Genomic DNA, 24,940 nt, shown 5'->3' with positions numbered 1-24,940 from the left:
CGGATAGCATCATTTTCACAAACATTCTGAAAATTACCTAAGTTAATGTTACTCCGTTCAACACAGTTACTTGGGGAGATGAAGTGTTTTTTCCACTGTCATTGTCATCCCCCAACACATGTTTGGAACTCCCCCTTCAGTACCATTCATTGCTGCTCTCATATTCTGAACTAAGTATAATTCAACTCTATAGGAAGATATGCATAAAGATGTGAATACATTATCTTTTCACTCTATTCTACTTATAACACTTTTATGCTTACCACATCTTTTTCTTCTGAATAATGAAAACTCTAAATAGTCAATGAGCACTCCCATTTTTTGGTCATTGTCCACGTTTGTGCCTGGTTACCGGTGTAGCTCTTCATTCGACTTTGACTTTGGAAACGGCCAGCACAGCCCCTTGACTCTGGTCTCTGCTGCCAGACATTAGAAATGCCATGGTCTGCACTAGGGAGAATTTTAGGTCTCATTGCCTAAGACGTGAAGTACAGATACACCGGATCTTTCTTGCAGGAAATGTTCGATGTCATATTGGATGAAAACCAGCTGGAGGACGCGTGTGAACACCTGGGAGAGTACCTGGAGGCATACTGGCGCGCCACCCACACAACCAGTAGCACCCCGATGACCCCGCTGCTCGGGAGGAATCTGGGCTCAACAGCACTCTCACCGTATCCCACAGCAATTTCTGGGTTACAGGTATTGTCACTTTTTACTCGTGCTTCTACAACCTTACTTTCAGATTCCGGGGAACTTGACTGGGATAGAGTCCTGAGCTGTCCTTCATCTGAAGCGGGAACCATGTATGGGCATTCTATTTTAAAAATCTAAAGTATTATTCAATTGTGATCGATCCTAAACAATGTTACCCAGAAAGTGGCCCTTTCTTCAGGACTTTGCTCCCTGTTCATTTATAATGGCCTTCACTTTGGTAACTCAATCCCTGTCTGTCTAGACTCTGCCAGGAAAACATAACATCCACTTAGTGCAGCCGCCCATTATTTCTCCGTGTCGCTTCATGAGGATCATACAGTAGTGGTGAGCTAAGTAAAGGATGCTGGGGCAGATGCAACTTTTGACTGCCCTTAACTAATCCTGCGCCCCGGGCTGCTGGGTCCTCCGGCTTGCCCAGTCAATATAGAATGTGCACACAAGTAGGACCACTCTGTTTGGAAACGGGGACAGATCCCTGAGTTCTCTTGGGCGTTTGTGGGGTCCATCTTGTTCAGCAGCTATGACAAGTGTCCTTTAGGGAAGCTGGGGACGAGCACAGATTCTCTCCCCTGTGTTCTGGTGCTGCAGGGAGCCAGAGGCATTATGATACAAAGTGATCCTGCCTTTCTACATCAAATATTATTTACCATGTATCAAGCAGCTGCTGGAAGGTGGCCAAAGCCCCAGCTGACTGAGGAACAGGTCGTCAATTGAGCCCTCTTGCATCATAACTAGCTTTGTAGTAATGGGTTATAATGATAGTCATAATTGAAGATCATGTAGAGTTAACTCTGAGATAAATAGCGCTCTCTGAAATGCTATTATAACTGTATTGCTGTGCTACAAAAGTGCATCTTTGTAAGCAGAAAAACTGCCATATAAGTGAATAGCTTTTGAAGCTGGAAATGAACATGGGAGAAGTACTACTGTACAATATACACCTATTCTGTATACAGATACAGGTATGCACCAGGACTGTTTCTTGACGTTTCACTGCCGGTGTGCTTATCTTGACGTTTCACTGCCGGTGTGCTGATCTGAGTGTGGCATTTCCATTGACTAATTTGGGTTGGCTCCAAATTGTACATTGTGTAATGAGAAATGGATGCATGAAGCAATACGCTTCTGGAATGTCATAGAAATGAAATGTTGCACTCTGTCTATAAATAAGAACACTCTTGACTCATCATCTCTGAGACATCCACCTACTGTGGTTCTCCCAGTTTCACTTGAGTTAGTGCAGTGCCCTTTATCCTGTGGCCTGTGTCTCCCTGCAACCACGGCATTTAATTGTTATACCCCTGGCTAAGGTTAAAGGCACAGACTGTGACTGTTGAGTGAGTTCCCTTTTGTGTGAAGGTGAGTGTCCTTTAGAGGAAATGTATCTGAGTCCTCAGTTTCTTCATGGTCCCGTTCCTTAACTGAGGTGACCTACCTAAGCAGGCAGACACAGCTATGACACATGTTTTCCCATGATTTGAAGAAAAATGTTGAACAATATTTTCTGAGCCATTAAATAAGTGTCTGAAGATCATGTCAATTAATGGTATGAGAGGAAATTAGCTTATATCTAAAGTTTTTTTGCAGGACATTTCAGTTGAGGAAGCAAGATTTATAAATGTATAAGTTGGTTGGCTACATAATTGTTGTACAGGCCTTCAGAAAGAATATTACATTTATGTAGCATAGAGAAATACGTTATTTGATGAGCACAAATCATAAATGCATTAAAATATATATATTTTTTTTATCCTCACCCGAGGATATTTTTCCATTTTTTGTACAGATAGAGTGGGAGGGAGAGAGAGGAAGGGAGAGAGAGAGAGAAAAACCTCGACGTGAAGGGACACATCGAGTGGCTGCCATCCGCACAACCAACCAGGGCCGGGGACAAACTGCAACCGAAGTACGTGCCCTTAGCGGGAACCGAACCCGGGTCTCTCCGGACCGCAGGCCGACGCTCTAACTGCTGAGCCAAACTGGCCAGGGCACATTAAAATATTTTAAATGGTATAAGGAACATTCATCTAGTTAAAGGTGAAGTGTGTGACCATAGGAAGAGAAAGAGTTTATCAGTTCAAGAGAGAAATAGAATAATCGATGCTGCATTCTGAACTTTAATTCCCAATAGTAAATTAATGCTCATTTTTACAACAGAAGTATAACTATTAGGCCTCCCTAAGTATATGAAGTTCCCTTCAGCAGTTAACTTTCAGTTCTGTATTTTTAATAGAAAGCATAATCATGCAGCCTTATGCAATTAAATTCATAAACTTTCAGCACTTTGACATCTTTGCATGTTATGTTCCAAATAAATAAGATCAGCCCCGGCCAGTTTGGCTCAGCGGTTGGAGCGTCGGCCTGCGGACCAGAGAGTCCAGGGTTCAGTTCCTGCTAGGGGCATGTACCAAAAAAAATAATTAATTAATTAAAATAAATAAATAAATAAGACCAGGTATTTTGAGCAGACCACCTGTGCATCAGAATGCTTTATTAAGTCAGATATTCGGCATCTTATTGTTCAGATCTCCTGTTTGTACATACAGTTACATGTCAGATGACTGAAGCTGGCATGATTTAATCACTGAACTATCTGATATTTTTAGAGTCAGCGTGTGAGGCACAGCAACCATTCCACAGAGAACTCTCCAATTGAAAGACGAAGTCTAATGACCTCTGATGAAAATTATCACAATGAAAGGGCTCGGAAGAGTAGGAACCGCTTGTCTTCCAGTTCCCAGCATAGCAGAGATCATTATCCTCTTGTGGAAGAAGATTACCCTGACTCATACCAGGACACTTACAAACCCCACAGGAACCGAGGATCGCCTGGGGGATATAGCCATGACTCCCGGCATAGGCTTTGAGTCTGCAGAAACAAGCAAAAAATTCATCTGTTGACAATTTGCCATAGCACTGCTAGGATAAACCAATCATCTTAACTTGGCAAGTACAGCACAGTATTTACTGTGTTTATGGGCTGCTGTCATTTGATGCTAAGTAAGGGGCAAAAAAAAAAGTACATGATGCCCCTAAGTCTAGATGGATATTAGATGCCCAATCATACAGATATTTTTAAGTGCAACATTTACATGACAGTACCTTTGTTTTCTTCATTAGATTTAGACACATCAATTTGTAATTTAGGGTACTTATCAAGGCACATATAAAATAATTTCCCATGCTGGAAATTCCAAATGACCAGTTCCAGTTGGAACCAATTTATAAACCAATTCCTGTTGGAATTTGGGTGAATCGACTAGAAAGTCTACTTGAGCATGTTGCCATCCATTAAAAAAAAAAATCTGAAAAAAAAAACTAATTAATGAGGATATCAAAATACCAATAGAAGCCAAAACCAGCTATAGTATTTATTTGCTGGAAGCTAAATTTACACTTCAAGTTGAAATGTATACACATTTTAAAATATATGTTCATGTTGCCAGAATGGCTTTTCAAACTTACCAAATGTATTGATAGTGCCAAAATAATCTCAAACTAATACTGAAATTACACAAACTCCTCAGATTTTAATATTTTTTATTTCTTTTGTGGCACAGCTGTTGTTTCAAAGTGTTTTGCTTTTTTTGTGTAGTCACTACTGTTAGCTCGTTTGAAGTTGGCAAAAATCTCAAAATTTCTTTTGCAGTGAGAGAGAAGAGTAAAAGGAAACCCAGTCATAGATGGTTCTGTAAAATGGGACACGGGGTGTTGTTTCCCCTTGAATCAATCTGAGCACAATTACATACATCCAGGAATCTGAAGTCAGGCAGTAAGGATGGGCACAGATCCTCTTGAATGCAAAGCTAAACATCTCCAAGTGGGAATTCATCAGCCCACCTCACAAACATGGGTTCGGTATTTCCCACCAGGCACTTTTTCATCGCCTCACTCAGCCTCTGTCTTTGATATCTGGATGCTCTAGGCCTTCACCAAATTCTTTATAATGATGCTAAGAATGTTAGTTTTATATAGACACATTCGATTTTGATATTGCAAGATGTGTTTGTACAAAACAATGGAAAAATGTGAAAACAAATGATGAATTTTAAAGCTTGCAATAAAAATAAACTCAGAGATTCGGAATATATTTGTTCACTAAACCTATGGCGTTTTTATTGCAAGGAATTATGAAGAATTTGGAGATTGAGCTGCCTTATTTCTTAATCAACATTCCTCTTCACATATTAAGTCTTCCCAGTTTTCCCAGTGGCTATCATCATGGAATCGGTGACCTTCTGTCTTATATTTTTAAAGAAGATTTAGAGTCACTATGATCCAAGAAATTATTGAAATTGGCCATTTTATACAATACACCAATGTCTTTAGCAAAAAGCTCTTGTTTCTAAAAGTCTCCAATGCATGCATTTTTCTAAAGCCTCAATTGGACCATGCATAAAAATCCTTTTGTACTGGTACATGTCATAAAACCTATTTTTTGAAAACAAAAATAATTCATTTTCTATTATCTTATTCCCTCCACCAAGCCTTTCAATATTTAGACTCTTCAAAGCATGCACCAGTTAATTTTCCTTACCATGAAAATAAGTTTCATATTCCTGAGTAATTAATTATACAGATCTTAAACCCCATTATGATCCCCAACATTCTCTTCCCTCATGTTCACTGCGCATACTCCATTATGAACCTGTTTAGCTGATCATGAGGATGCCTATAATTAAGTAAGTTATTGCAAATATTTGACACAACTAGAAAATGCGGGCTCGGTAAATTCTAAAAGTTACGGTGTGACTGGCTTATGAGGTTCTTTTGTCATCTCGTAAAGTTTACAGAACTTTCAGTTAAGACTTTGAAAAGAGCTGCATCCATTATGCACTTGAATTAACATGTAACCTGCCATTGCCGAATACTTTGTTAGAGCACAGAAGAGCATTCTCCAGCAAATAAACCTATACTTATTACATGTACAGCACATATTTGCATGAGAAAGAAAACATTAGCCAAAACATTTTTCTAGATGCTTTACTGGTTTCTTGTTTGTGCGCATTCAAGTATTTAATTGCAAAGAGTGCACCAAGGTGTATGAATTTAGACTAGACAGCTGTTCAGCTTTTTCTGCAGTAGCATTAGCAATCTGGTCATTTAACTACTTTAAGATATTTACATTTTATGGCAGGTAGCTAGAACAGTATTTACATATATTTCCTAGTTGGCAAGATTACCATATTTTTTCAACTTTTAAACATCACTTGTTTTTAAAGACCTCTCAAAGCCTTGTTTCTAAGTCTTCCATGTCATGCTGATAAAGAGAGAGGTCCATTCAGAATCTGCACAAGCCAATCTGTCGTTTACCATAAAACGTCCATATCTGTTTTGCTTTGCATTCTTATTCAGAAGTTAATAATCTTGGAGAGGGTATAATGTATATTTTGCTGATGGATATATTTAAAATTTTACTTTGATATGGCAGATTTTTCCCATTCCTTTTGTAATGTTTATCTTCTCCAAATGAATAAGAGATGCATTTTCCTTTTTTTTTAAGCCTTAGAGTTTATTGTGTAAATGATACGAAAATACAGATATATACTAAATGAAAAGTTTTATTTTTGCCAAGCACATCAAGCACCTTTGAAAAATACATATCCTTCAAGTACTTTGTTTTTAACTGATTTCTTTTGAAAATAGCAAATGATAAGCAGGAGAAAGAAGTCTTACAATGTTTTGAGGCTGTTTTAACTTGTAGTATAAACCATATAGTCTGCAATTTCAGTATATGTAATTTCAGGATATGTAAATTACATATTCTGTAATTTCAGTCATTGAACATGTGACAGTGTAGACTCATGTGACCATGTGGAAATGTTGTCCTGGAAAAAAAGGAATGCAACTTGTCAATACTGATGTTCATTCTCAAGGCTATAATGTGACTTCAATATTATAATCAACAATGTTATCTTGTTTACTCCAATATTTAAAGCAACACTTAGAAATGTTTATAAATGACTAATGATTCTCTTATCTTTATACAGTTGTACTGGAAAGAAAATTGAAATTAACAATTTAGACTGATAGTCTTTCCTAATAAGAGAGTCTTAATTATGTGATGATCTTTCATTGCACTTAGTCCTTAAGGAAATGAATTTTTTAAATATAAAACAAATTCTGAGCAAACTATTTGTTCCCTTTAAATAATTTGTTAATTACTTTATTTATTATTGTTGTTCTTTGCAAAATGTATTTTTGGAATGTTAACCTCTTTTCATACCTGCATACTTGAACTTGTCTTTTGTGTGGGGGCCTTAAAATTCATAATGGGAGCTAGGGCAGTGAAAGGGAGGGAGAGAAGAAAATCATGTCAATAGTTGGTTTGGAAATTTCAACTCTTTGAATGAACATATCATAAAATGTTGTTGAGACCCAGGATGTCAGTTAAGAATATCTCTAGGCAACCTTGATTTGCATGCTAGTGTATTTTCTTAGTTATACAATTTTATTTTGGCATTTGCTAGAAATAAAAACAATGTAATACCACTATAGAAATTGCCCTATATATTGATATTTATACTACCTCTTCTCTAGAGAAGACAAGCTGTCTTTAAAGAGAAAAACACTTTTCAATAAGTAGTGATCAAATTTGTTACTATTACTGATAACCTTGCTGCAAAGATAAATACATAAGTTATTAAAATATACCTTCCCTTTAGATTTGAAACTGTTTCCAAAATGCTCTTGTCACCCTTTTATTTCTTCTACATTAGTGAAGTTTTCTTTGAATGGGTTCACTGTTTATTAGGAGGCAAGATTAATTTAATAAATCATTCATCATAGGGAACAAAATCAAACTGCAAGGGAATTGTCTTTGTGTGCAACTTGTTTTAATATCTAGCTCTATGTCTGAAAGAGAGTAGATCCAAATATTTGATGTTTAAGTGCAGCTGGTTTGTAAATTCAAATTTTGTTGAGCCTAACCTCTCCTATGGACACTTAGACATTTACTGGGTAAGGATATACATTCTCTTGGACTCCCATGTCATTGAAAAAAACATTATAAAATATTTCAAATAAATGGAAATGTACCCCTTATTTCTTTTCTATTTCTGCCATTGTCTTTCATGACAATATTGCATGTTGTTTTCTTTTTAATCATATAAACCTCATGTTTGAATGACTATATGAGTGAAAACATTAGAGGAAATTATATAATAAAATTTGTTTTCTTAGCTCCACACACCTTTAAATATTGTTTATACTGTATCTGTTCCTAAGTTACTTACTCAAGCTGTGTCTGTAGGTGAGAGAACTGTCCAGCTCTTTCAAATGACAATTATGATCAAACTAGTCAATACAACAGCTGTCAGACAACAAGGATAACTGTTTTGTTGTTCACTTAAACAGTTAAGTTAGTCAAAATAGTAAAATTGGTTTGCATGGACAGAGAGCTACAACATTCAAAAATTACTTTTTAAAGGTTTCTTCTTTTCTTAAACATTCTCAAATGAAATACATGTCTTCAAATAGCAACTATCTCTGTCTGCTTATGGATGATTTAATCCCAAATGCATCATATAATTGAGGGACATTATCAGAAGACTAGAAAATATCTCATTAAATAATTTTGACTAAGGGCTGTAACTCCCACTTACCATAAAAAAATATATATATATATAAATAAGTGAATAGCAATGAGTGTGGGGAGTCATAGTTACATGTGAAACTTTCCTTTGTTTCTTTTGATGTGTGTAAGACGTTTGCAGAAAATTGTAAAAACTGTTTTTAATGAATTTAGAGTGGTTTGGGAAATACACTGATGCTTCCTCTTTGAAAATTATAAGGAGTTAAAATGAGAACTACTTAAGAACCAAAAGTAGCTGGCCTCTAGCTTTTCAACACTTGGTAAGTGTTCTTAGTTATGTTTTGAACACTTAAATTTCTCAACAAATGGCTGTGTCTATATTTATGTCAGGGCCCTCATGCCCGCCTTGCATGCCATGTTCACACACTTTTAACTGAAATCGGTGTGAGTTCTGTATGCATAAGGGATGTATTAAAAACGCAGGATCATTAATGCTATATTGTTGCATACTATTTTTCATATGCCTTACAATATTTTCTGGGATGTTATTGAAATGAAAGCATTTTATTGCCAAAATAAATCTATGTTGTTACTTCTAATCTGCATTAGCAGTAGAAAAAATAATGTAGCAAAAATATATATTGTACAGTACAAAATTATAAAAGATATATATTTTGCCGATAATATGAAAATAGACTGAGGAGAAAGAAGCACATTTGTTACAGCACAAACTTGCAACAAACCCACTGTTAAAATTGGCGGTTGCATTTTTTAAAGGGATATAGATTTAGTTCTAAGTTTTATCAGGTTTATTTCATTTATCATCTTTCTAACTTGCTGCTTAATACTTTTCCAGCAATTTGCGTCCTAGCTTTGCAATCTGTGGATGTAATTTATTTTACTTTATTCCCTTCCATAAAACATATTAAATTTTATTTTGTGATAAGATTCATACTATATTTACTGTTCTTCTTCTTCAATCACACCTACAAAAAGGTATCAGCAAGTCAGCTCCTAGGGCTTCTCTGAATTTCAACCATGTTTGAAATGTTTTCTGCTTTTCACAGCCTAAAGTCAGAATGATAAATAAAAATGTCCCAACAACAAAAAAGTATTTAGGGATTCTCCAATTTGTTTGTACTGAATACCATTTTGAAACATAAGTTAAAGCCATTAGCTGTTTTTTGGAAGGGGTGGCGGGAGGGAAAAACAGAAACTTATAGACTAAAAATAAATGTGGCAATTTGATAAGATTTCCCATACTATCCTGAGAGCTGTCGCTATGCCAAGATATTGCTATATTACCAGCCACAAAGGGGGAGGGGGATGGAATCCACCTTTGTCTAGTAATTTTTTCTTTCTTTAAACTGCAGTTATTATTTTGATCATTCACCCCCGTTTACTTTTCTTACATAGGTACCTGTGTGGCATTCTACAAGGCATGCTGGGTTAAACATACTATGCAAATGTGTAAAGTGCTGCATGTTTTGTTCTCCCTCTGCTTTTGTGCTTTAAAGGAAAAAAAAATGTGTTGTTATTTTTGTGAACCAAAACATTAAACAAAGAAAATGCAGAGTGCATGCATATAGTATCCTAATTTCTATGGATTTGTTTTATGGAATTCCAATGTGTACAAACCAACTGCATTAATTTTTTTCTTTTATATAATAAATGGAAAACAAAAAACAAAAAAACCAAACAAACACTGAAACCAGCATTCTACCTCTCCTTTATATTATTTCTTATCGAAAAAGAAATAGTCTACACATTTACCTCAAAACACAGATTCAATTAAATGACTATTTCCTGACTACTCTGTTAGGTGCTATGAGTGTACTGTAGTGTGAGGGAAAAGCTTGTAAGTTAAATGCATACACACAAGAAATAGAATATTATAAGTGTGAGAAATACGATTAAATACAATATAGGAGAATAAACTCAAGAAATCTCATTATTCACAAGAAACCTCTAGGTAATTAGTTTACTGTAGCAGTTGTCAGATATTTCCAGAGCTATTCTGTACGTGTAAGGATTCCGCATCGCCGATGACTTGAATTCCGTGAGCTCGGTGGCAGTGGTCCATGTGGTGACTGGTTCGGCATCTGACTTTTCTCTTGTTGCCGTGTCCAAGAAGGGAAGGAACGTATGCTATGTTGATGATTATTGCTGCATGAGAATTACACAGTGGTTTACTGCAGCCAAGTTATTTCACAAGCTTTATCACATTTAATCCATCTGAGCGCCCTGGGAAATAGGCAGGGCATAGATGATTAGATCCAACTTCAAATGAGGAAACCAAAGCTCATTGTAATTTTTCTCTCTAAAGCACTTAAAAAATTTTTCTTTAATCCTCACCCAAAGATATGTTTATTGATTTTTAGAGAGAGGTAAGGGGAGAGAGGGAGAAAGAGAGAGAAACTGATGTGAGAGAGAAACGTCAGTTGGTTGCCTCCTGTACACACCCTGACAGAGGATCGAACTTGCAGCCTTTCCGGTGTACGGGATGATGCTCCAACCAACCCTGCCACCTGGATGTGTTCCCTAAAGTATTTTTATCTACGAATCCATATTGTAAATGCTTTTAAGCTGATAGTCACCTGAAGCATACAAAAGAATGTGTGGAATACAATAAATGTTGCCTGAATGAATGGCACGTCAGTTATTGAAGAACTAGATAAGGCTGCCCCAACCATCAAGGCATTTCAACCAACAATTCAGAACTCAAATTGGAAGAATTCATATCACTGCAGTCACTCCATCAATCCACCCTATGCCTGAGGCCGCCTGTCTTGTCGTCCGCACATCTGCACTAATGAGATGGATTGTAGAAAGAAACAGCTTGTTTGTCCTGCCCTTCAACAGGCAGCTCAGCACAGTGGTTACCCTGTGGGCTTTAACTCATGCTCGGGTTCAAAGCCTAGATCTGGAAGCAACTAGCTATGAGCTTGGGCACTCACTCACCTTCCCTGTGCCTGGATCTCCTCCTGTACAGTGATTTTTCTTTTGGTTTTGGGTCACAGTTTCCTGTTTCCTTAACGAATTAAAGACCTGATTAAGGCAACATAGAACACAGAAATTATTTTGATAAAACAGAGTCTTTGCTTTCTTGACAGAAAATTTTAATAGTATCTTATCAAGAGCAGACCAGTCATCCAAAAAAATGTGTTCTTTTAACAAATGAGAGAATATTAGATTTAGTATGATATTGATATTAAAGCTTATTTTTAATAACTCTTCTAACAAATTTATTCAGTCTTATTGAGCTGATCATACATACAATTTCTTTCCCAAGATTCCTTTTCATGATCCTTTCCTCAAAAAAATTCCATACCTTATATCTTTTTTGACCGAAAACACATATTATTTTCTTCCATGTTAATTAAAATTCTTAACCTTTAGAAACTTTAAATCCTAATGACAACTGAAAAGTAAGCAATTAGCATACTTTAGACTGGAAAATTTATGACTACATTTTATAACCTGTGGAAACAAAGGCTTTTTTACTGGCAAATACACGTGTGTATGTGTATTTTTTTTAACAGGCTTAATTCACTTTATTTTTCATGTATAAAACTCTGTGGTGGCCACAGCTGGAGCCTGGGCCCTCTGCACGGAAACTCTAGTGTGGGTCTTGACATCATGGTCAGGGAATTCCTGATTGGGAGACTTGGTGAACACATCTCTTCCCAGTGGTCGGGGGTGAGATAGCTGTAGGTCTTGGGGGTGGCATCCAAGGTGGCCTTGGCGAGTTGCCCAGGGTGGCAGTGTGGCCCCTGGCTGAGGTGTAGCAGTCATCCATAGCAGCCATCAGCAGCAGCGTCTTGGGCACAGAGGCTGAGACAATACCAGTGCTCCTGGGGCTGGTATTGCACAGAGCCACAGCGGCCGGTCCCCTTAGCAAGGGCTAGTGTGGTACTTGCTAATCTTGTTCCCCCAGTAGCCTCCCTGCACAGGGTCAATAGAGAGCTTGGCCAGGATGATGGCTCCATGGATGGCAGTGGCTACTTCCTTGCAGCACTTGACACCCAGGTTGACCTGCCCACTGTAGTCCCCAGTGGTGACAAATGCCTTTAATGGGTCTGCTTTTGCACCAACATCATCTTCAGAATATCTTCCTTGAGGACTGCCCCCAGGAAAATTCAGTGACCTCAGATTTCTTGATGGGCAGGGAGAAGAAGCAGATTTCCTCCATGGACTTGGTCTTCATGTCCTTGACCAGGCGGCCCAGCTTGGTGAGGGGGGTCCACTCCGTGGCCTTGGCCTTGCCTCTGAGAGCTCCATGGCCTCTCCTGACCGTGGTCTCACCCTCAGCCCTGAAAGCCACTGCCTCCCCAGAAGCCACTGGCCTCTCACTCCGGCGCCCCCCACCCCCCAACACCACGTGGTGTTTCCCCAGAGAAGAAATATTGGTAAATATATTTCATAATTTTGACAAACATATGCTTTCTTAACAAAGCACAACACATATTCATGAACTAATCCAAGTTTATCTTGTAGTTTGTCTGAAATAAGAAGTCAAACGTAAATAAATTTATTTAACAATTAATGTTTCAGTATTTTATCTTATTTTGAAATGATCTAGATATGCAGTGATTTTACCTTGACTCATCATTTAATATAACTTGTTAAAACTCTAAGGTTTCTGCCCTGGCCAGTTTGGCTCAACGGTAGAGCGTTGGCCTGCAGTCCAGAGAGACCCGGGTTCGGTTCCCACTAAGGGCGCGTACCTCGGTTGCAGTTTGTCCCTGACCCTGGTTGGGTTGTGTGGGTGACAGCCACTCTATGTGTCCCTTTCACGTTGGTGTTGCTCTCTCTCTCTCCCTCCCACTCTATCTGAACAAAATATGGAAAAATGTCCTCGGGTAAGGATTAAATAAATAAATAAATAAATAAATAAATAAATAAATAAATTTCTAACAAAAAAACTCTAAGGTTTCAAGTTACCAAAAGATTTGGGGAAACTCAGTAGACATACCATAATAAATAATGCTGAAAAGTTCACCTAAAAAACTTACCCGATCTACATCTATTTATTTTACTTGTTCTTAATAACTATGTTTCAGTTACTTATGAAAATTTCATCATACTAAGTAATTTTTCTTGCTGACAAGTTTTGCAACCAAGAGAACATGAAATTATTTGATTTATAAACCCAAGTAGAATAAAGTATTATAACTCTAAAGACATGCCTGTTTAACCACACCAAACTCAAACTAGCTTTAATATCAAATATTTTCTCAGAATACATGATCCTGAAAAGCATTTGGGTTAGTTTCTATTATATTTTTGAGAATTTTTATATAACTGCTTAATTCCTTTAAACCAATTAAATAGAGCTTTTTACAAACCAATCCTAGCAATATCCTATTAGGTAAACATACACACACATATATAAACACATGCAACCAGAGACCTGATAATTTTGTTTTAAAATTTCAGCCCTGATGCCCGCCCAGCCAGTGTGGCTCAGTGGTTGAGTGTCAGTCCATGCACCAAGAGTTAGCCAGTTCGATTCCTGGTCAGGACACATGCCCAGGTTGTGGGCCCAATCTCCAGTGGGGGGCATGCAGGAGGCAGTCAATCGATGTTCTCTCTCATTAATGTTTCTATCTCTCTCTTTCTGTCCCTCTCTCTCTAAAATCAATAAAGAAAAAAATCTTTTTAAAAATCTCACTAATTTATAACAGTTTGAATGAGTTAAGTTTATTCATTTAGTTGGCTATTAAGATTTGTGTTTTTCTTTGGCGACGAGCCTTGGAACCAGAGGGGCAGTTTGTGCCCTAGAAAACCCTTCTTTCTATTCTTTCTTCCATCTTAGGAACTGAGAATGGTAAAGATAGGTGGAATTTGAACTAAGTGTAGCGTTGCATTTCTGGTGAGACAACCATGCTGGGGTGGGAGCGGGATCAGGAGGACGGTGTCTAGGGGAGAAAACAGAGGAATATCTGTAACAAAAATTAATTAAAAAAAATTAAAAAAACAAAAAGTGGTTTACCTCTGAGGCATGGGGAAAATAGAATGAAGGGAAATTTTTCCTTTTTCCTTTATACATTTCTGAAGTTAAAAAATTCTTTACTGAATGTGTATTACTTCTTCAATTAAAAAAAAAAAATTATATTGAGCCCTGGCCAGGTGGCTCAGTTGGTTTGAGCGTCACCCGCTTATATCAGTAAATATATCTTTGGGTGAATATTAAAATATAATAAAAATTAAAAAAAAAAAAAGATTTGTTACTCTCAATTCTCCCCAAATTGGGTTGTAACTTAAGTGACACCACAGGTTGATCTACCCAATCCACTGCATCATGCCTAATTTTCTTCTTTCCCTCTAGGTACACAGTTTTATTTTAGTTTGGGGGGAGGGGGAGCTTAAAAGCATTCCTATCAAGTTCTGAATCTTTAGCTTCCAATTTTGCCAATTTCCTTCCTTCCTTCCTTCCTTCCTTCCTTCCTTCCTTCCTTCTATCCTCACCCGAAGACACTTCCATTTTTTGTTCAGATAGAGTAGGAGGGAGAGAGAGGAAGAGAGAGATAGAGAAAGAGAGAAACATTGACGTGAAAGGGACACATAGAGTGGCTGCCACCTATACAACCCAACCAAGGCCGGGGACAAACTGCAACTGAGGTATGTGCCCTTAGCGAGAACCGAACCTGGGTCTCTGGACCGCAGGCCGATGCTCTAACCACTGAGCCAAACCATCCAGGGCCAATTTTCAATTTCTAATCCAGAAGTTGTCAGATCTCGAATATCTTGTCAGGTTTCAGGCAGGAGAAACAGTAAGAGATTTTAAAGCACCTCCTCAGATGGCCAAAGTTTCTTTTAAACTCCTTTTAAAACCTGTTTTTTGAAGTTAATTTGTCTTTTAGAAGCTTCTAAATATCAAAGAATGAATTCCATTGCCCTGGCCGGTTTTGCTCAGTGGTTGGAGCATGGGCCTACGGACCAGAGAGTCCCGGGTTAGGTTCCTGCTAAGGGCACATACCCCGGTTGCGGTTCGGGCCCTGGTTGGGGTTGTGTGGGTAACAGCCACTCAATGCATCTCTCTCACATCGAAGTTTCTCTCTCTCCCTCCGGCTCCATCTTAAGATAAATGCAAAAATGTCCTCAGGTGAGGTTAAAAAAAAAAAAAGATTGAATTCCATTGTCTTCAGAGAGGTTTGGAATTATCTCTTTAAGGGAGGCCCCTTGAAGTGGACTTAGAGTTTTTCCTTAATAGCCATTAGAATTTTAAATTATTTTGGCTAAATTGGTCCATTTTATTAAAAAAGCACAAGAGGAGGGACCAAAATGTCTGTATATATGACCAGCTAGAATTTCTGGGAAGGAAGTTTTAGGGACCTTTTTAGAGGGTCTCATGTTAAAAAAGTTTCCCTAAAAGCTGTCATGGCCAGACAAAAAGACAAAACAGGTGTTGTCTATCTATAAATCATTCAGTTTCTTAGAGGCCTCTAAATAACAATTGAAAAATGCTTCTCATTCAATTTTTTAACATTTCGAAGGTTCTGTAATTGTGCATATAAATATACCAATTCAGAATCTCAGAAGATCCCCAGAATGGCCACTCTAACTCCAAATTGTCCTTTATATCAGAGTTCATCTAGACAAATAATTGGCAGAGGATGGACCATAAATCCAACTGGCATTCTAGAATGGGATTGTCCCTCCATAAAAGACTTAAAAATAGGCACCCAGTATCAGAGGACCCAAGAATAAAGGTCTGAACCTCAACCAAAGGAGGGCGGTCCAGAGCCTAGAAGACTCCTAGCTGGAATTCCAGAGCTGCGGGGAGACGAGGGAACACAGAGGGCTTGAGTGGTCACCTTGCTCAAACCCCGTGGTCGCACTGGACTGGAAGGGAGCATTCTTTGAATCCCATGATGCTGACAGCATATATGTCAAAGGAACTCACAAAGAGTCTGAGGCTTTGCTAAATCATAAATGGTTATGATTTACTCAAGGACATTAGAGGTTGCAAACCAGGAACACAACTAGGCAGTACCCAGAGTGTGCTGAAGAAAAAAAGAAACGATGAGGGTCCTTATATAGAAAGTACATTCTTAAGAAGAATCAGTCCTGCATTGTTTTTTGTTTAAAATTTTATTAAATTGCCCTGGCCGGTTTGGCTCAGCAGTCAGAACTTCGGCCCCGCTGACGAGAGAGGCCCAAGTTCGGTTCCCACTAAGGGCCTGTAACTTAGTTGCAGTTTGTCCCCGGCCCCCCCGACCGGGGCCGTGTGGGTAGCAACCACTCGATGTGTCTCTCTCTCTCGCTCCCTTTCTCCCTCTTGCTCTATCTGAAGATAAATGCAAAAATGTCCTCAGGTGAGGATAAAAAATAAAAAATTTTATTAAATTTATTGAAGTGACATTAGCTAATAAAATCATATAGGTTTCAAGTGTACAGTTCTATAATTTATCATCTCTATATTGCATTGTGTGTTCACCACCCAAAGTCAAGTCTCCTTCTATCACCATATATTTGACCCCCTTTACCTTTTTCTGCCTCCTCCACTCTTCCCCTTTCCCCTCTAGTAACTACCAAATTGTTGTCTCCGTCTATGAGATTTTGTTTGTCTTGTTTGTTCACTTGTTGCTCTTGGTTCTATATCCCACATACATGTGAAATCATTTAGTTCCTGACTTTTTCCATTTGACTTATTTCAGTTAGCATAATATTCTCAAGATCCATCCATTTTGTAACAAATTACATTGTTTCATCTTTTCTGATGGCTGAGTAGTATTCCATTGTATATACATCACATCTTCTTTATCCAATGATTTATTGAAGGACACTATGGTTGTTTCATGTCTTGGCCACTGGGAATAGTGATACAGTGAACATAGGGATACATATATCTTTATAAATAAATGTTTTCAAATTTTTCAGGTAGATACCCAGAAGAGGGTTTGCTGGGTTATATGGAAATTCTATTAATTTTTTTAAAGGAAACTCCATACTATTTTTCACAGTGGCCATTCCAGTTTACATTCCCACCAGCAGTGAGTACATTCTTAGCCACCGAAATGGTCTGAGATGGTAATCGTTGAGATGACCAATGGTTTGGATAATGGATATCAGGAGGTCTGGATACGTGAACATTCTTTTTAATGCTTCAGGGGTAATCAGAGGAGTATCTGGAAGTTTGATGTATATCCAGGTTGCCAGGCTGGTTAAAACAAGAATAAAATTGTTTCCTCATACTCAACCTACTTGATTTTAGTAATTTAACATCTTGACTATAGTGAGTTCATTTTATTTCTTCACTCTATCCTTCAATGAATTAATTTAATATAATAATTTTCTTTCCTTTCATATGTCTCCTCTAAACTTCGGCTTTTTAACCACAAGCCCCCCAAAAAATTTAAAGAAGACTTTTCTTACACAGTTTTGCAAAAAGAAAAACGTTGCATCAATCCTCAGTGCTGCCCTTTATTTCACAGGTACACGTTTTCTAGCTCAGACAATCTGTAGCCTGCCTTAAGGTCTTATTCATATGCTGAAATTTTTTTTATCTGTTGAGATAAGATAGTGTATGATGAAGAAAGGTAAAACGTTTAGATGTAGCTTATTGTAGATTTAAAAAAATTTTTCATTCAACTCATGTAGAAGGGGGAAAAATCAGTTCAAAATGCCTCTTACAGACTCACCCCTCTTTTTTCTTTCTCTTCCTTTTAACCAAACTTAAAGAGGATAGAAGGGTATGAAGGGAGCCTTTGGGGGCTTCTTTATGGAGGTGAAGTACACAACCTCCATTTATTTTTCCCTACTACTTGCCTCTAACAAGAGTAGAGACTAATTATCATAGTTATCAGGTGACCTGGAATCACAGACAGACCTCAGAGACAAATCCTCTGCTTTTACATATGTGAAAATTGAGGCCTAAAGAAATTAAGTAATTTGGCCAGTTAAAAAAATAACACATACTCTACCCTGCAAAACTATAATTTAGAATCAAAGGACATAAAAGAGTTTTCAGACAAGAAATGCTAAAGGAGTTCAACACCACCCAACCAGTATTATATAACATATAAATTAGTCTTCTTTAAGAAGAAGAAGAAAAAGAGAAGAAAAAAACGTTAAAAATATGAACAATAAAATGGCAATAAATACATATTTATCAACAATCTAACCAAAAAATCAAAATAAATGAATAGATTCAGCTGAGGGCTAAAACCCAATGCTTATCAAGTAACTGAGACTAATAGCCTCTAGGAAAAAAAGCTAGAGAATAATTGAACCTTTCCTGGGCATGCAAATCTACCCAGGAAAGTAAGACTTGTGATGTTTAATGTGGGTCCTCCCATGCTCATCCAAACCCAGTAGAGGGAGCCAAAACCAGTGGAATACCAACACCCACAGGGAAAATTTGGCAGGTTCCAAAACCCACTGAGACAGCCAAAATGGTGAAACAAAAAAATAAATCCCAAATGAAAGAACAAAATAATTCGACAGAAGATGAAATAAATGAAAGGGAATTGAGCAAGTTATCAGAGGGAGAGTTCAGAGTAATAATAATGATGAAGCTCAACAGCATGAGTAAAGATATAGAGGCATTGAAAACCAATTAATTGGAAATGAAGAATGACATACAGAAATAAAGAACATATTGGAAGGAATAACCAGCAGAGTAGAGTAGGCCGAGGATCAGATCAGTGAATCAGAAGTCAGGGTAGAAAAAAATCACCCAATCAGAGAACCAAAAATAAAAAAAATAACAATTAAAAAACAGGAAGACAGCCTAAGAAAACTGTGGGACAATATGAAATGTAACAACATCCACATCATAGGAGTTCCAGAAAAAGAAGAAAATGACAAGGGCTAGAGAATATATTTGAAGAAATCGTGACAGAAAACTTCCCTAACTTGGTAAAGGAAAAAGGCATACAAGTACAAGAAGCACAGAGAGCCCTAAGTAAGAAGAATCCAAACAGGCCCACATCAAGACACATAATAATTAAAATACCAAAAAATAAAGACAAAGAGAGAATCCTAAAGGCAGCAAGAGATAAGCAACAGGTTACCTACAAAGCAACCACCATGAGGCTGTCAGCTGACTTCTCAACAGAAACACTACAGGCCAGAAGCGAATGGCATAAAGTAAACAAGGTAATGAGAAACAAGGATCTGAATCCAAGACTACTCTATCCAGGAAGGCTATCATTCAAAATACAAAGTGAAATAAAGAGTTTCCCAGACAAAAAAAGCCTAAGGGAATATATTAGCATCAAACCAGCACTACAAGAAATGTTAAAAGGACTGCTGTAATTAGTAGAAGAAATAGAAAGAGCCCTGGCCAGTTTGGCTCAGCGGTTAGAGCGTCAGCCTGCGGTCCAGAGAGACCCAGGTTTGGTTTCCGCTAAGGGCATGTACCTTGGTTGCAGTTTGTCCCCGGTCCTGGATGGGTTGTGTGGTTGGCAACTATTCAATGTGTCCCTTTCACGTCGATGTTTCTCTCTCTCTCTCTTCCTCTCTCTCCCTCCCATTCTATCTGAACACAAAATGGAAAAATGTCCTTGGGTGAGGATAAAAAAATAAAATAAAAATAAAAAAAAGAAATAGGAAGAAAAATATAACCACACTAAAAAAATGGCAACAAATAAGTACATATCAATAATCCACTTAAATGTAAATGGATGAAATGTGCCGATCAAAAGACACAGAGTAGCTGATTGGATAAGAAAGCATGACTCATCTATATGTATACAAGAGACCCACCTCACAGGAAAAGACTCACATAGGTTGAAAGTGAAGGGATGAAAAAAAGTCTTCCAAGTAAATGGAAAGAAAAAAAGAGCTGGGGTAGCAATACTCATATCCAATGAAATAGACTTCAAAATGAAGGCCATAACTAGAGACAAAGACAGTCACTACATAATATCCAAAGGATCTATCCAACAGGAAGATATAACCTTGGTAAACATATATGCACACAATATAGGAGCACCAAAATATATTTTAAAACTTCTGGAGGACTTCAAAGGAGAAAATGATAGCAATACAATCATAGCAGGGAATTCAACTCCTTGCTGACATCACTGGATAGATCCTCTAGACAAAAAATTAACAAGGAAACAGAGACTCTAAATAATGCACTAGATCAAATGAATTTAATAGATATCTACAGAGAATCACAGCCCAAATGCAGAATTCACATTCTTCTCAAGTGCACATGGGACATTCTCAAAGATAGACCATATGTTAGGACACAAACTAAGTTTCTACAAGTTCAAGAAGATTGAAATCATATCAAACATTTCTCAGATCACAATGGCATGAAACTAGAAATCAATTACAACAAAAACATTTAAACACATGGAGGCTAAATAGCATGTTATTAAACAATGAATAGGTTACCAAGGAGATCAAGGAAGAAATTAAAAACTTTCTGGAAACCAGTAAAAATGAACACACAACACAAAATCTATGGGACACAGTGAAAGCAGTCCTGAAAGGGAAGTTCATAGCACTACAGGCCTACCTCAGGAAACAAGAAAAATTTCTAATTGACTATCTAAACTCACAACTTAAAGAACTAGAAAGCAAACAAAAAGAAAACCCCAGAGCAAGTAGAAGGAAAGAAATAGTAAAGATTAAAGCAGAAATAAACGACATAGAGACTAAAAAAAAAAAAAAAAACACTTCAAAAGATCAATGAAACAAAGAGCTGGTTTTTGGAAAAGATAAACAAGATTGATGGACCCTTAGTTAGACTCACCAAGAAACAAAGAGAGAGGACCCAAATACACAAAATGAGAAATGAAAGAGGAGAAATAATAACTGACACCACAGAGATACAAAGGATTATTAACAAATACTATGACAGCCCTGGCCGGTTTGGCTCAGCGGTTAGAGTGTCGGCCTGCGGTCCAGAGAGACCCGGGTTCGGTTCCCGCTAAGGGCGCGTACCTCGGTTGCAGTTTGTCCCCGGCCCTGGTTGGTCATGTGGGTGGCAGCCACTCGATGTGTCCCTTTCACGTCGATGTTTCTCTCTCTCTTTCCCTCTCTTCCTCTCTCTCTCTCCCTCCCACTCTATCTGAACAAAAAATGGAAAAATGTCCTCGGGTGAGGATAAAAAATAAAAAAATTAAATAAAAAAATAAAAAAAAAATACTATGACAATTATATGCCAACAAATTGGACAATCTAGGAGAAATGGATACATTTCTGGAAAAACATAGTCTCCCAAAACTGAACTGGGAAGAGATAGAAACTTGAACAGACCAATAAGAACTAAGGAAATTGAAGATGTAATCAAGAATCTCCCAGAAAATAAAGCCTGGGCCCAGATGGCTTCACAAGGGAATTTTACTGAACATTCAGAGAAGAAGTAAGACCCATTCTCTTCAAACTATTCCAAAAAATTCAAGAAGGAAGACTCCCAAACTCGTTTTATGAGGCCAGCTTAATTCTAATTCCAAAACCAGATAAAGACACTACAAAGAAAAAAATCTATAGGCCAATATCTCTGATGATCATAGATGCCAAAATCCTTAACAAAATATTAGCAAATCAGATCCAGCAATACAGTAAAACAATTATTTACCATGACCAAGTGGGATTCATCCCAGGGAGGCAGGCTGGTACAACATTTGCAAACCAATCAATGTGATGCACCACATAAACAAAATGAAAGATAAAAATCATATGATCATATCAATACATGCTGAAAAAGCATTTGACAAAATCCAGCACCCATTTCTGATAAAAACACTCAGCAATGTGGAAATAGAGGGATCATATCTTGCCATAATAAAGGCCATATATGAAAAACCTACAGCCAACATCATACTCAATGGGTAAAAACTATAAGCATTTCCCTTAAGAACAGGAACAAGACAGGGTTGCCCACTTTTGCCACTCTTATTTAACATAGTACAGGAAATCTTAGCCACAGCAATCAGACATGAAGAAAAAATAAAAGGAATCCAAATCGGAAAAGAGGAAATGAAACTGTCATTATTCACAGATGACAGGATATTGTACATAGAAAACCCTAAAAACTTCATCAAAAATCTACTAGATTTAATAAACAAATTTGGCAAGGTAGCAGGATACAAAATTGACATCAGAAACCAATGGCATTCTTATACACCAATAATGAACTCACAGTAAGAGAAACTGAAAAAACAACCCCATTTACCATTGTGGCAAAAAAATTAAGATGCCTACGAATAAACTTAACCAAAGAAGTAAAGGACCTATTTGCAGAAAACTACAGGACATTGAAATAAGAAATAGAGGAAGACATAAAAAGTGGAAGTATATACCTTGTTCATGGATTGGAAGAATTAACATCATTAAAATGTCCATATTACCCAAAGCAATCTATAGATTCAATGCAATCCCCATTAAAATACCAATGACATATTTCACAGAACAAGAACAAATACTTCAAAAGTTCATATGGAACCAAAAAAGACTCCTAATAGTCACAGCAATCTTGAAAAAGAAAAACAAAGTAGGAGGGATCACAATAACTGGATATCAGGTTATACTACAAAGCCACTGTAATCAAAACAGCCTGGTACTGGCACAAGAAAAGGCATATAAATCAGTGGAACAGAACAGAGAACCCAGAAATGCACCCAAGGAACAGGCATATAAATCAGTGGAACAGAACAGAGAACCCAGAAATGCACCCAAGTCATTATGCTCAATTAATATTTGACAAAGGTGGCAAGAGCATACAATGGAGTAAAGACAGCCTCTTCAATAAATGGTGTTGGGAAAATTGGACAGCTACTTGCAAAATAATTAAACTAGACCACCAACTTACACCATATACAAGAATAAACTCAAAATGGATCAAAGACTTAAATGTGACATGTGAACCCATAAAAATCTTAGGAGAAAATGGAGGCAACAAAATTTCAGACATCACACGCAGAATTTTCACTGATACTATACCTAAGGCAAGAGAAACATAGGAAAAAATGAATACCTGGGACTACATCAAACTAAAAAGCTTCTGCACAGCAAAAGAAACAAGCATCAAAATGGAAAGGGGACCCACTATATGGGAGAGCATAATTGCCAATGATACATCAGATAAGGGGTTAATTTCCAAAATATGTAGAGTACTCATACAACTCAACAAAAGGAAGATAAAGAACCCAATTAAAAAATGGGCAGAGGACCTAAAGAGACACCTCTCAAAACAGGACTTACAAATGGCCAAGAGACATATGAAAAAGTAATCAATGTCCCTAATAATCAGAGAGATGGAAATTAAAATGACTATGAGGTATCACCTCACACCTGCAAGAATGGCTGCCATCAACAAATCATCAAACAACAAGTGCTGGCGAGGGTGTGGAGAAAGGGGGACTCTAGTACACTGCTGGTGAGAATGCAGACTGGTGCAGACACTAAGGAAAACAATATGGTGTTACCTCAAAAAATTAAAAATGGAACTGCCATTTGACCCAGTGATCCCATTTCTAGGAATATACCCTAAGAAGCCTGAAACACCAATTAGGAAGAATATATGTACCCCTGTGTTTGTAGCAGCACTATTTACAATTGCTAAAGTCCGGAAACAGCCCAAGTGTCCATCAATAGATAAAATGAATGGATAAAAAAGCTGTGGGAATATACACAATGAAACACTATGCAGCTGTAACAAAGAAAGATCTTCTATTCTTTGAGATGACATGGAGGAACCTGGAGAGTATTATGCTAAGTGAAATAAGCCAATCAGAGAAAGGCAAATACCACATGAACTCCCTTATTTGTGAAATATAATGAACAGAAAAAGCTGATGAAAAAAATAGACCTAGAGACATAGAAAGGTGTACAGTTCAGACTAACAAACCTCAGAGGAGGGGGTGAGGAGGAGGGGTGAGATAAACCCAAAGAACTTATATGTATGTATGCGTAACCACTGGACATAGACAACAATGCTTGGCTAGGGGGTTTGGGAAGTGGAATTGGGAGGAGGGTGTCTGGGGGGAAAAAGGAGAAACATCCATAACAAACATAAATTAATTAATAAAAATAAATAAATAAATGAACAAGCAGAAAAAAAACTTACTCGTAGACACAGAAAACATTTTGAACTTTCCTAACCTGGTGAAGGAAAAAGTCCAACAGGTTCAGGAAGCACAGAGAGTACCAATCAAGATGAACCCAAAGAGGCCCACACCAAGACACATCATAATTAAAATGCCAAAGGTTAAAGTCAAAGAGAGAATCTCAACAGCAGCAAATGAGAAGTAATTATTTACCTACAAGGAAGCTCCTATAAATCTGTCAATTGATTTCTCAACAGAAACACTTCAGGGCAGAAGGAATTGGCATGAAATATTTAAAGTAATAAAAAGCATGGCCTGGCTGGTGGCTCAGTGGTGGAGCATCGACCCATGCACCAAGAGGTCGCTAGTTCGATTCCTAGTCAGGGCACGTGCCCAGGTTGTGGGCCCCATCCCTAGGGGGTGGCTTGCAGGAGGTGGCCAATCAATGTTCTGTCCCATTGATGTTTGTATCTGTCTTTCCCTCTCCTTTCCTCTCTCTCTCTAAAATCAATAAAGAAAAATTATTTTAAAAAAGAAAAGCATGAACCTACAATCAAGACTACTCTTTCCAGCAAGTTTATCATTTAAAATTGAATGTGAAATAAAGAGCTTCCCAGCCAAAAAAAGTAGCCAAAGTAGTTCATTACCACCAAACCATTCTTACAAGAAATGTTAA

General features: G+C 37.5%; 1 protein-coding gene across 2 annotated transcripts in view; it reads left to right on the top strand.

Annotated features, from left to right (window-relative positions):
- CACNB4 (calcium voltage-gated channel auxiliary subunit beta 4) overlaps positions 1-3,875 on the top strand; it is a 231,032-nt gene extending 227,157 nt beyond the window's left edge. For both annotated transcript variants that reach the window (XM_036254358.1, XM_036254357.1), the window contains 2 exons: positions 517-702; positions 3,324-3,875. In XM_036254358.1, coding sequence (XP_036110251.1) covers positions 517-702; positions 3,324-3,584 — 447 coding nt within the window. In that variant the 3' untranslated portion in view covers positions 3,585-3,875. The remainder of the gene's footprint in view (positions 1-516; positions 703-3,323) is intronic.
- The last annotated feature ends 21,065 nt before the right edge of the window (positions 3,876-24,940 follow it).

The sequence above is a fragment of the Molossus molossus genome, unplaced genomic scaffold, assembly GCF_014108415.1.
Source record: "Molossus molossus isolate mMolMol1 unplaced genomic scaffold, mMolMol1.p scaffold_m16_p_11, whole genome shotgun sequence".
Taxonomy (NCBI): Eukaryota; Metazoa; Chordata; class Mammalia; order Chiroptera; family Molossidae; genus Molossus; species Molossus molossus.
The sequence above is the reverse complement of the archived record's forward strand: the minus strand, read 5'-3'. Positions and strand labels throughout refer to the sequence as shown.